The sequence below is a fragment of the Guillardia theta genome (assembly GCF_000315625.1).
Source record: "Guillardia theta CCMP2712 unplaced genomic scaffold GUITHscaffold_35, whole genome shotgun sequence".
Lineage (NCBI taxonomy): Eukaryota > Cryptophyceae > Pyrenomonadales > Geminigeraceae > Guillardia > Guillardia theta.
The window spans coordinates 600,694-613,363 of record NW_005434639.1 but is presented as its reverse complement, the minus strand read 5'-3'; the positions used below and the strand labels follow the sequence as shown (position 1 = coordinate 613,363).

At 52.4% G+C, this 12,670-nt stretch overlaps 3 protein-coding genes across 3 annotated transcripts in view; 1 reads left to right on the top strand and 2 right to left on the bottom strand.

Moving 5' to 3' along the window:
• The window catches only part of GUITHDRAFT_108764 (hypothetical protein), a gene marked incomplete at both ends in the record, with an annotated part of 2,501 nt that extends 194 nt beyond the window's left edge, over window positions 1-2,307 (bottom strand). Inside the window, 7 exons of the mRNA XM_005832425.1 lie at window positions 95-163; window positions 216-267; window positions 401-440; window positions 815-896; window positions 1,517-1,592; window positions 1,652-1,904; window positions 1,967-2,307. Coding sequence (XP_005832482.1) covers window positions 95-163; window positions 216-267; window positions 401-440; window positions 815-896; window positions 1,517-1,592; window positions 1,652-1,904; window positions 1,967-2,307 — 913 coding nt within the window. The remainder of the gene's footprint in view (window positions 1-94; window positions 164-215; window positions 268-400; window positions 441-814; window positions 897-1,516; window positions 1,593-1,651; window positions 1,905-1,966) is intronic.
• Window positions 2,308-3,038: 731 nt separating this feature from the next.
• On the bottom strand, window positions 3,039-7,927 carry GUITHDRAFT_108763 (hypothetical protein; the record flags this gene model as incomplete). Its single annotated transcript, XM_005832424.1, has 8 exons — window positions 3,039-3,094; window positions 3,141-3,456; window positions 3,518-3,724; window positions 3,779-3,905; window positions 3,954-4,113; window positions 4,159-4,573; window positions 4,686-7,793; window positions 7,850-7,927. 8 exons carry the CDS (start codon window positions 7,925-7,927, stop codon window positions 3,039-3,041), a joined length of 4,467 nt encoding a protein of 1,488 aa, XP_005832481.1.
• A 2,867-nt stretch (window positions 7,928-10,794) lies between these two features.
• On the top strand, window positions 10,795-12,010 carry GUITHDRAFT_139055 (hypothetical protein; the record flags this gene model as incomplete). The annotated part of the gene is made up of 5 exons (XM_005832423.1): window positions 10,795-11,360; window positions 11,411-11,475; window positions 11,525-11,622; window positions 11,803-11,856; window positions 11,906-12,010. 5 exons carry the CDS (start codon window positions 10,795-10,797, stop codon window positions 12,008-12,010), a joined length of 888 nt encoding a protein of 295 aa, XP_005832480.1.
• Between the last annotated feature and the right edge of the window lie 660 nt (window positions 12,011-12,670).

The following is a 12,670-nucleotide window of genomic DNA, read 5'->3' as shown; positions in this document are numbered from 1 at the left end:
GGAGGAGGAGGAGGAGGAGGAGATGGGGGAAGGAGGAGGGAGGTTGAGGTGAAGCCCAGTTGCTTCCCCTCCTTCACCTCCAGCAGGTCTTGACCCAACCCGTCCAAGGAGCAGATCTCGTCCCTTGTCACGACCCCCACCACCTCCCCCAGCACGCGCATGTCTACCAGGGACATCACTCCCCCAGCTAAGCACCAGCTGGAGTCTTTCTTCACCTTCTTGCGGGAGAATGGCCTTGAGGCCGACCAGCTCGTCAACGAAAAATTCCTGAGGAGCGTAAGAGAACTCTCCTCCCTCCCTCCGCCTTCCTCCCCTCTCCCTCCCCCCTTCTCCTCCCTCATCCTCCCTCCCCCCTCCTCCCTCCTCCCTCCTCCCTCCTCCCTCCTCCCTCCTCACATACCATCTTCTGCTCCCACTCCTCCTCCTTCGCTTCAGCATTTCTACATCATCGTCACTTCGCTCCTCCACCAGCTCATCTGCCACCTCGAGTGCTCCTCAAGGTCCATGTCCCGCACATAGACCTGCTCTGACCCGTTACTCCTCCTCCTCCTCATCATCATCATCATGAGCATGAGCATGATCATCTCCATTATCATCATCATCATCATCATCATCATCATCATCATCTCCATCATCATCTCCATCATCATCATCATCTCCATCATCATCATCATCTCCATCATCATCATCATCATCATCATCTCCATCATCATCATCATCTCCATCATCATCATCTCCATCATCTCCATCGCTGCTCCTCCCGCTCCTGCACCTTCGATCCCCGCAGTTTACTTGCTTCTTCCCTTGTATTGACCTGCCAATGGTAAGGGCCTTCGCCTTGCTCCTTTGCCTTCTGACCTTCTTCACTTTCACTATCCTGATGAGAGGTTTGGTGCCTGGTCTGCCGTCAGGACGAGAAGGAAGGAGGAGGGAGGTAACAGAGGGAGAGGGAGAAATGGAAGGAGAGGCGGGAGAACGCAAGGGGAAATTGGTGAAGGAGCTGGATTGGGGAGGGGGAGAGCGAAGTGGAGGTGGTGGTGGAGGACGAAGGGGAGGATGAGGAGGAGATGAAGGAAGAACAGCACGAAGGACTGAGGAGAAGGAGGGAGGACAGGACAGGACTGAATGGAACAGGAAAGGAGAGGATAGGTGAGAGAAGAGAAAGATAGGCTGGAAAACTTTCCCTCCTACCTGGCCTCGACGAGACGCATTTCCATGGTCGAGGGGCGCGTCGTCCCGGTAGCTTCCAGCTGTTCAGCTGGGAGGAAACAGGCACAAACTTCACCTGCATGAAGATGCTTGCTCCCTGTTTGATTCTTCTGTCGGGAGAATCGCTCATCCCTTTGAGACATGGTCATGGACAAGTCGTTTTTTCATTTCCATCATCATCATCTCCATCATCATCATCATCATCATCATCTCCATCATCATCTCCATCATCATCATCTCCATCATCATCATGTTCTTCTTCTTCTTCTTCTCTCATCTCTCCCATCTGCTCTTTCCTCCTCCTCACCTTCACAGTTCATCTTGAACTCCCCGCGAACTCCATGAGCTCCCTGCACGTACCCCAGCAGAGTGTAGCCGAACGTCTGTTGACATGATGGGTCAAATCCTCTAAGAGTTGTTTGCTCTCGAGCGTTAGCTGGACCTGAGGGTTGTACGGATCGATGTCGTTCTCGTCAGGGAAAACCATGACCCTTTTCTTCCTCCCGCTGCTTCCCTCCTCCCCCTGTGCTTCGCCCTCCTCCTCCTCCTCCTCCTCCTCCTCCTCCTCCTCCTCTTCAGCAATCTCTGCCTCCTTTTCTTCCTCCTTCTCCTCCTCCACAGCAGCCTCTCTCAACCACTGGCTCTGGTTCTCCGATCCGTATCCCCCCTGCCCCACAGTGTCCCCGAAGATGCTCCTGCGGCATCCATGTCAGCGCTGCTCCTGACGGCGACGTTGCAAGAGAGTATAGTGAAGTACCTCAAGAAGTCAAGATCCTGCTGAGTTTGAGGGAGGTTGTCCGAGAAGAAGCTGTCCTCGGACCGAACATTCGTCGCCTGCTGCTCCCGCTGCTCCCGCTGCTTCTCCTTCCTTGGCTCCTGCTCTTGGGGTGCGACCTGGCCCTCGATCTTGGTCGCCTGGCTCTTCTTTCTCCTCTCCCTTCGCTGCGCGCTAGTCTCCTTCCTCTTGCTCGTTTTGCTCCTGCCTACCTTCAACCCTACAGATCTGAGGATTGAATCCCTCTCCTCCTTGCTCAGCCCCTCCATCTCAGCCACCACGTAGCTTGGAAGCCCAAGGCTCTTGTAGTCGTCCTCCTGCATGCGGAGAGCACAGGGCCGGTTCAGTCTCGTCCTTGTCCCTGCTCTCACTGGGCACAGAGCCTGACACCTCCTCCCGACGTTACTTCCCTGCCGCATTGCTGTTGTTACGAAGCAGGAAGGAGTTGTGCTGGAGCGAGCAGGGAAAGTATGATGCGAGAGGAGAGGAGGAGAGTTCTCTTCATGCATGTGTGTCGCTCCTCCTGCCATCGCCACCATCGTCATCGCCACCATCGTCATCGCCGACAACAGCGACGAGGACACCGGCATGTTTCCCCCCACACTTTGAGGTACGGCCCCCGATTTCAATCGAATGAATCCAGTAGGTCGGACCAAGACCCCGCCTCACCGTCGACACAGACCAGGCCCGGGCGCCGGGCCCAGTACCGTACTGTACCGTCGGATAGCGACACGGTCGGCCCGGCCCGACAGCAGTAGGCCGGGCTTTCAGTGGCGGGAGTCTGTGGCACTGTCCACTCGGATCTCGGTGTGCGGGGGCGGCCGGGGGCCCGGCGCCGGGGCTGAAGGCTGCACCGCTGCCACGGACAGTGCCAGGGCACTCATGCTGGCAGTGTCAAGACTTGAAACCGTTGAAGAGTTGCACGGCTTGAATCCGGCCAGTCCAAGTCTGACAGATTCTCCGATCCTGCTTGGCTGCAACGTCGAGCTGCTATCTCAGGGATTGCGAACTTGTTTTCATTGATTCATACATCAAACTCTTAATCATGATATAGTTAGAAACCTTCGCCAGCCAGCACCAGCTTCCTCCGGAACGCGACGTCACGGCATGCTGGGGGATCAAAGTCAGAGCGAGGAGAGACACAGAGCAGGAGCACCGATGTAAAGCTTCTCACGCGCCTTGCCAGGAGCCTTGGGGGTGAAGTAGACAGGCAGCATGAGGTAATGCTCTGACACCACCAGCTCGTCAGCGTCATCACCATCCCCGACTCTCGCCTCCTTCCCCGCACCTGGCCTGATGTCCACGTTGACACTCTTGATCAGGAAGTTTCCTCCTCTTCCTCCGCTGATCTCCAGGTGCGCTGGCTTGCCCGACCGATTACAGAGCGCCAGTCTGACCACCGACGCCTCCCCAACTGGTGTGTTGGGGAAGTTCAGCCACGTGTATCTCTTACCCGAGGCGGGCTCACCGACCTGCGCAGTTTGCGGGCCTCGTCAGAAGTGCCGGGAGGACCCCAGCTGGGCCTCAGCTCACCTTGACCGGATGCTCACTGAGTGAGATGATCGGCCCTCCGCTCCTCGTGCTCGTGCGCTGAGGAAGTGCGGCTTCTTCCCTTGCCGTCGAGTAGGGGAGCACCCGGCAAGAGTCCTCCTGCTCTACCTCCACCTCCACCTCCTGTTCTAGATCTCTCCTCCTCTCAGAGGACTGGGCGCTTGTCCTGGTCGTCGTCTGTCGTCGGGACTGCGATCCAGTTAGCAGGACAGGCTGCGCAGCGGCAACCGGCACTCTCGAGACCTTCTGTCCGCTACTGTAGAGCTCCATCTGAGATGCAAACTGCTTGAGAGCCTTGATGGCAGACTGGACGTCCGGCAAGGCAGGAGACTCTGAGACGTTGAGCTTGGAGAGGTTGACCTTGGTGACACTGGAATCAAGTCAGTGAGACAGCAGGCAGCCAGGGCGAGGGCCAGACTTTGAGCTCAGCTCTGTCTCTGCTTTTGACAGTTTGCCGATGCTGAGGGGAGAGCGGGAGGCCCCGTTGCGCTCGCGTCTCCCGACGGAGACGCTCTCCTTGTCGCAAGACGAGCTTCCTCGCTCGCAGCAGGAGCTAGCAAGGAACAAGGAGGAGTCTTCTGCGTGGAGTGAGCAGCAGGTAAGAGGCTACCGACCTCCATTACCGGACGTTTGTCGAGGGAGAGAGAACCTGTGAGCCGACGAGGGGCCGCAGGGAGGGGCAGAGTCTGCTGCTGATTTCCTCTCGTTGGCAGGGTCTCTCATGGGAGGAGTGGAGGAAGGCTTCTCCTGGCGGGCGGGGAGGGCATGGGCCCTGACTGGCACATTGAAGTAGACCCCAACGTCCTCCTCGATCCTAAGCTGTAAGTTCGCCTTCAGTTGACTAGCCTCCTCTGGATCGAAGAGGACGGAGACTTTCTCCTGGCCCCCTGCTGGGATGTGAAGTTTCCGAGGCTCGACGACGATGGAGCTCGTTGACTCTGGTGAGATGGACAGCCGAACGGAGGCAGGGAAGCAGCCGGAGTTCCTCAGGGCGAAGCTGCGACGAGCTCGTTGGTTGTCCTCGCACTCGAGGTAAACCTACAAAAGAAGTCATCGGAGGAGGAAGGAAGGGCAGGAGAGGAGGAGAGGAGGAGCGAACAGGGAGGAGGTGGGAGGAGAGTGGAGAAAGACGAGGGCGCAAGCCAAGTACCTCCTTGACCGACTTGGGGATCTGAAGTCTGCAATGCCCGAGGGTACATCGCAGCTTCACTGTAGTCACGTCGCTGCAACGAGCTCGATCCTCGAACCCTCGGAGGATGTCGGACGCCCTCTGGGACTGGGAGAACAAGGAGGCCACTTCCTCCAGCTGGGCTGTCTGGACCTGCCTGAGGTACAGTGTTGCCTTGCACGTCTCCTGCCCCGGCCCCTTGTACGTCGAGGTGTCGACAGAGATCCGCAAGGGCCTCCTCTGCCGAGCTGGGACGGTAAAGAGGACGAAGCCAGCTGGACGGAAGGGAGCTTTAGAGCAAGACTCGAGAGAGATGCCGAAGGTGGACCGGGCGGGGGAGCTCTTGTCCTTCAACCAGGCCAAGAACGACACGTCATGGCCCGACGAGTTGACCACTGACGTGCCCTGATGTACAGGAGGTGTGAAGATTCCTGCAGTCTGGCAGTAGACCATGCCGAGATCGACCGACATGGCGTCGACGAACCAGTGCGAGTCTTGAGGGTCCTCCGCTCGTCGTTGCGCTCCTCCATTCACTCTCGACTTGTCCGCGGAGTTGACCTCCTCCTCCTCCTCCGCTTTAATAGAGACCCACGAGCAACTCGGTTGGGAGGAGGAGGCGTGGAATGGGATTGACAGGATGGCAAGATGTGTTTCTTCCTTGGAGGGCAAGCTGCCATCCGGGTGATATTTCACTGCCATGTCCACCGACTGGCCGGGCTGTAAGGTGGTTTCTTTGAGAAACTCCTGGGGCAGTGAGAATTTGGAGACGCTTTCCTGCAAAAATCTCAAGATCACCAGGATGGGATATTCACAGACGTTTCGGAACGAGAGAGGTTTGACTTTGTGCTGCCTGCTGAAGCAAAGGGAGGTCGAACTGACTTCCACCTGTGCGATCGGAGGCTCGATGTGCGTACAAGACGTCTTCCCTTCACTCTCAGCTCCCACGATTCTTGTCACCTGCTTCTCATCCTTAACTGCCTCGCCGTCGGAATCAACCAAACTGTCGGCAAGGCTGTCCCTATCATCGTCGTCTACCTTGTGATTCAAGTCATCGTCGTTTTCCTCAGGCGCGTCCGAGGAGCTTGAGTCGAAGCTTTCTTCAACCGGCAGGATGATCGATGAGTCACTGCCATTCTGCTGATAGTTGGACACTATGATGGATGGGGTGCCTTCAGAATTTTGCTCGTCCTGCTCCTCCATCGACATCCTGTCCCTCGACGCTCGGGAGGAAAATCCGGGCGAGTTGACCTCTCGAAAAGTTTCTCCTTGACCACTCACCGACGATTTCATTCGAGACGGTGGGACTTTACTTGTCTCGGTGAGGTAAAGCTCCTCATGGCTTGTAAGTATGTCGCGTTCTGAACGATCCGTCACAGGCTCCCTCTCGCTCACGCGACTCTCTGAATGGACCATCGACTGTGACTTCCCCTCTGCGCTCAATGCTGAGGTTTCAACCGTTCTCTGCTGTACACTCGATGAAACAACTGACTGACCTGGAGATTTGTTTTGAACCTGTGGCATCTTTACCGTTGTGCAGCCGCTCCCATCAGCACAACACTTGTCATCAACAGCCTCGCTTGCTCTCTTCATTCCACCCGACTTGGTCGCACCTTCGGAAGACGTCGAGCTTACGTAGCCCTCCTCGAAGCGTCTTAAAGAGCTCTTCTCAAATCCAGAGGAATCGTGCTGAATCTTTTGTTCTTTCTCAGCCCACTTTGCCATCAAGTACTTGAGGGAGGAGTCATCCAATTCCGTTTTTCTGGGTGTGAAGTTTAGTGGAGTGATGGGAGTCCAAGGCTGAACAACTCTCGTTGATCCTGACTGGTTGGTGACCAGACCGCCGCTCGACTTGACCAAGTTTTTCTCATCGCCAAGCTGAAATTTCACTTGCGAGGAGGTACTCCCTGCTGACTCATCGTTGGTCAAGGGTGAAGTATCTACCTGATAGTTGCTTTTCCAGCCATGAGATGACGTCATCCCTTGCACACTAACATCCGCTGCGAAGGGCGCATTTGTCCAAGATTCCTGCTGTGAGTTTGCCAGGTTGTCGGCATTCTTGGTACCATCGACGAGCATGTCCGAAGACAGGAAGACAGCGACGCTCTGACTCTTGCCAAATTCTCCTTGGCTCTCGTCATCACCAAGGTGCTTGACGTACATGCTCATTGAGTTCTGCCATCTCAATGCCGTCTTGCTTGTTGAGTTATTCTGCAACTTGTTTTCAATTGTGGAATTTCTCACGTTTGCTCTGTCTGCAGCTCTTTCAGGCGATTCTCCTGTGCTGAGGTCAGCAGCAAAGTGCCTTTCAATCCAGTTGATGTCATTCATCAATGACTTGGATTCTAGAGTTTCCAAATCATTTACATCACACTCCTGACTCATATGATGACGTGAAAGATCGTTTGAGACCTGCTGCTTTCTGGTGGAGAGCGATTGCAACTGGCTATTCAATCCATACCAGTCTTCGTCATGCATGACTGGAGCAGCCGTCCTGAAGTTCTTTGTTGCAGTGTCATGTGCATGAGGTGTGACTGCGTCGCTCTTGTTGTCTGCCTCCCACCTTTCTCCATAGGAAACGTCCCTCCGCCGCTCATTGCTGATGTCCAACAGTTCCTGAAAATCTCCTAGATCCTTGGGCGACGGCCGCACTTCCCAGTCGTTGATCCCATTGAGAGTCTTTGACAAGCCCATCTTGTGCGTTTGAGTGTTCGGTGTAGCAAAGTGATTATGATTCCCAGATAGGTCGTGATTCAAATCGTCACTGGTCGGGAAAACCTTGCTGCTCTTGTTTCTCTCAATTGACGTCCATTCATTGGAGCCAGGCTGCTCGGAGTTTGAAATGGACATTTTAAGATGTGAGAGCATGGGATACGCCAGGTTTTCTTTCTCTTCCATCAAATAATCCAGCGCACTTTGCTCTGCAGGCAATGGACCTACGTGAGGTCCTGGCGAATACACCATCTCATTGTTCATCTGACTGCCACCTTCTGGCATGGATGGCAAAGGTAAGTCGTGATACAAAGACTGGGACGACTGATCTGGAAAAAAGCGTTGTCGCACAGCTCCAGATCTCGCAAAGTCATCAGCAAGCTGCATCAAAGTATCATCAGTACCATGAATGTACAGAACAAATTCACAAAGTAAACCTGATCAGCAAAGTTCGACAGCTTACTGTCTGTGAATCGTAGAATCGAGTTTAACCTTTGTTCTTCGGTGTATGGCATGGTCGCCTGATACGAAGGTCAGTCATTGGCAATTTTTTCAACCTAGTTCTCCCAAAATTAATATGCAGATCAGTCTCTGAACTCTTAATCAGGTCTATTGCACCTCGTTCTAATCTTGGATCTATCTCAAAATTCAACGGACAAAACTTCAGGTGAATACTCCGAACACAGGTTTTATGATAATGGGAAGTAACGCAATGCCAGGTCCTTTCATACAAGACTTTTCAGACTGACATCACATGGACATGACTTTCTGCAATATGATGTCCTAGCTTTCCTCATCATAATGTCATCAGGGTGCCACAACGACCCTGACATATTTCTCTGTCCATTATTTCACCAGTATTTCATTTCCTATTTGCACAAAAACTCCACTTTTGACTTCAATTAAGGCGTGAAATGGAAGCAGTGAAGAAGTTGAATTTCTCTGGCTTGAATCTTTCTTGCCATTAACTTTCCCGCATCTGGAGATGTCTCCATCTATCTGTCGGTAGACCGATCAGCATTTGTTACAGCACATCTTCTCCTCTCCCTCCACTCTAATTTCTCTCTTGATGGAAATCAGGAATGGCGCATCGGCGGGATTTGAAGATTGGCATAATGATAACGGATCGATAACTGTTCCAGGTAGTAGGCTTGCAGCCTCAGTGACTCGGAGCGGCCGCCGCCGCCGGCCCGGGGCAGAACTCAGTTGCCCGGCCAGGCTTTCCGACAGTTTTGAATCAGTGACCGTCGGATCGGACTGACTCCTCTGACTAGTTAGGCTGATGGGCCGCTTGCAGCCGTTGCGCGCCTCCGCCGGAGTTCCGACTCCCCTTCAAGAAAGCCTGCTGGCAGCCTGGTGACGCCGAGAGTCCGACTTGCAAACGCATTCTGATCGGATCGGACTGGCAGGATCTTTCGCCGTCAACTCAAGGCCTCCCTGTCCCAGTTCCGCCGCCAGTTCCGGCGCTGCCATCATCGCGGGCCCTGTGCATCAGTCCGGTATCATATGCGTCACGGTCTCATTCCTTCGGCGGCGGCCACAGCGATCATCGGATCGGACTCCTGCTATGATCATCCCTGGCATGGCGCGGGGGAATTGTCCTGCACTGCAGTGCGCGCAGTTAAGTGAAGGTATCAGTTAAGTTTGGGGGACACTTAACTTTGAGTAAAGACCAAGTTCACACAGCCAGTCCCGGTGACGGCGGCACGACCGGTGAGGTCACCGAGAGTCACCGGGACTCGACGCCAGGCCCCGCGGCCCGCCGGGCCGGGGTGGAACTTCGGAATCACTGAGTGACGCGGCCCGGCGGTCAGTGCCACAGTGTGCGTGACCGCCCGGCCTAGCCTTCAAGTGTTGCTGAGATGCGACCCTCTAACTTCCAAATGAAAGATGTTGAGATACTTAAAATATTTATAGCGATTTTTAGATTTTAGACGTCATTTTGCAGAAACCATTCTTGGTTTTGATTTCATATCATGGGGGTAGGGGTAGACACAGGGGTAGTCCAGACCCCAGACATGGGTTCAAAACCGACAGCAGTAGTCTGTAGGGTACTTCCACAGCACGTCCAGAAGATGGGGTGATCCCAGTGGTTTGTGTGGAAAAAGTTAGTTGTAATTTTGTACCATGTTTTGCATTCAGTACTGAAAGATCCGTATAAGGCTGTAGCTAACAATCCATTTTTAGCATCTCACTATTTTAAATCTAGGACCCCACCCGTCCTTTTGTGTCCCTTACTTGTCACTACCCCTGAATTCATGTACCCTACTGGTGTCGCCTCTTGTACTACCCTACCCTTTAACACACTGTAACTACCCCCTGTTTACTGACATACCCAATCCATGGATATGAGCTACCCCACCTTTGAACTTTGTTTTTTGGTCACTTGATAGGGTGATCAGTCGAAAGGTACCTTTAGGTCTTGGACAATGCTAATTAACCCCTACCCACTGTTTCATTTGATAGTACCCACCATCCATAATCAACCATACCCCTCACCCCTCCCACGAGTACCCCCACCCTTTGGGGACAAACGACTACAACACCCCTTTCACTAAAACCACCGCACAGAGACAAAAGATTTTCTACCTCCATTTTTGCTATATATACCACCCCCTCTCTACCATCATACTCCTCTACAGGGACCCACCCATTCACAAATTTTGACTTTTCTGCTAACCCCTTACTTTCCCATGATTGTCAAGTTGAATTACCCCCTCTTTCCTGATCCTTGTATGAACTACCCAGCGTTCACATGCCCTGACCTTGACAACCCCCCTTCTCTACCTGGTCAAATGAGGGTACCCTACCCCCTGTACCCTACCCCTTTGAAACCATCCACCTCAGTTTTGTCAAAAGTACCCCTGCAGATCAGCTCATTAAACCCACCCCCATTTTCCCCTTCCCCTGAATTCTTACTCCAGGATCATGGACGGGAGGGATGGATCAACAGAATGTAGATCTGCGCTGATTCAGTGAAAAGTGACAGACTGATAGCAGGTCGATGAGATAGAGAAAATTCAGGGAGCCTGATCAGCTGAAAGTATGTGGAGGGTTGGAAGGAAGAGTTAGGATGAAGGGTCATGTTGAGAAAGCTCCCTGGCAAGAGACAGGAACGTAGGATGTCTCCAGAGCCCTTGATTTCAGTCAGAGTCGTGGCATGATCATGAGGATGTCAAAATATTTGAAATTGTTAAGATGGAAAGGAAGCGATGAAATCGAAACCGAGGTTGCATACGTCCCATCGAATTTAACCCTAAGACATGGAGGCGTAAGGCTTCTTTTCTTTCCCGCACGATATGCAGAATCTCTTAATGTCTTATCCCGATTGATTGATTTGCTGTACAGGTCTATGCTATAAGCTTGTGATTCATACCTCTGAATGTCCACGGCGGTGATTCGGATGGAGGGACTCCCCCTCAAGCAATTTGATGGGAATACGATGTGCTCCGACGTTTCCGCAGTGAACGTATCCATCTTTGGCAAAACAAACACATCAGAAGGTTTCCAAGAATTTTCCAGGACGAGATCGAAGAGTCTTCCTCCTGAAAGGTTCTTGGATGCCGAGAATCGGGGGTATGACAAGGAAACAACAAGCGTAGTATGCCTTTTGAGCAGTCCAGCAACGGATGAGCTGGTCCACGGACTCCCCATTGACGCAGAGATTGATTTGTTGGAGAATTCCCTTGACATGGACTACATGGTAGAAGATTCGCTTTCTCCTTCTAACGTCGATGAGTTGGTGGTACGCTTGAGGAATTTCCTGAGCAAAGAAGGTTTCAAGGACAACGAGAAAGTTCTGTCAACTGCTTACTTGCGTTCTGTGTTGTCTGGAACGAAGGACGGGAAGCAGAGGACATTTGAATATGTAGCGCAAAAGATCTTGAAATCATTAAGATGGCGTGTTGAGAACGGGGCAGCTTCGATATCCTTCGAGGATGTATCCAGGTGATTGCTCATGATATTTTTGATGCGCCCTGTTCCAACACAGCCCGCAGATCGCTTGCACCAAATCATATGTTTTGGTCTGGTTATGACAAGTTCGGAAGACCGATTCTTTATGGTGAGGGCGAGTCTGTGGTGTAGATCCCAGGATTGAGGTTGTTTTCTAGCTCGTCCAGCCCTCATGGACTTGAAAACCTATGACCGCGATGAATATATTCGAGCACATGTTTATCTGATTGAACGCGGCATCCAAATGATGGAGAAGGTAGCTTGATTTGAAGGACATTTAAAGTACTGCGTCTTAATTCTGAACTTTCAGGAGGTGTCTTCTTTCCTTCTGGTTGTGGACGCATCAGACCTGGGAAGAAAGCACTTGGATATCAGGCACGCGATTGATGACAATTGATGTGGAATCGTGACGTTTCGATGCTGCAGCCGGGACAAGGCACTTCTGAATGTTGCAACAGAGGCATACCCTGACCGTCTTGGAATGCTGCTGGTGTTGTTCGCATTCATGCGCTTTGTGTCCTTATCTTGTGCTTTCGCAGGTCGGGCCCGTAAACCTGTTTGTCCGAGCGGCATGGTCGATTCTTTCTAAATTGATACCGAAGAGGCTTGCGAAGAAGATTCACATGTCGAAGGATTTGACGTAATTGCATTTGCTGTCACAGACACCTCAACGGCTGACATGCTGTCTTGATTTGCAGTAAGAGTTTGCAAGATCTGCTTCCGGAAGGCTCCGAAATTCCTTCTTTAATCAAACGGAAAGGATGATGCATGCCATCTTCGCTCTCTTCGTCCTCAGTGCTTGTAGTAGTAGACATGTCCAAATTGTACAGAACTGTTTGTTTCTTGTTACCATGTCAGATCAGTGGTGTAGGGTTTCGTTAAATTCATTCCATATGTACAACTCGTACGACACACAAGATTCTTGCTGGCGCAATGATCCTGGGCCATATCATTTTGAGCAATCTCTTGCTCTATCGGTAGGAGAGGATCCAGGGGCTTGTCGTTGGCAGCTGTGCACACAACAGCTGACATTGCGTTTGAAAGGTACCATTCAAGGAACGACTTTGAGGTGATCAAACAAGGACTTCCCCTGCAGAACAAGAAGCATTTAGCTCGGAGAACTTTTCCATCAGACAATGCAAGGAAGTGCAAGGACAGCATGTCTCCATTCCTACCTCATCGCTTTCGTCCTTCTGTCGACGGGATGAAGGTCCTTTTCTACGGGGGTGTTATGCACGTGGAGGATAGTGCATGGGCACGTACCTGCTCGAAGTGCAGCTGTTTTCTGCTTCCTCTGCATCCTT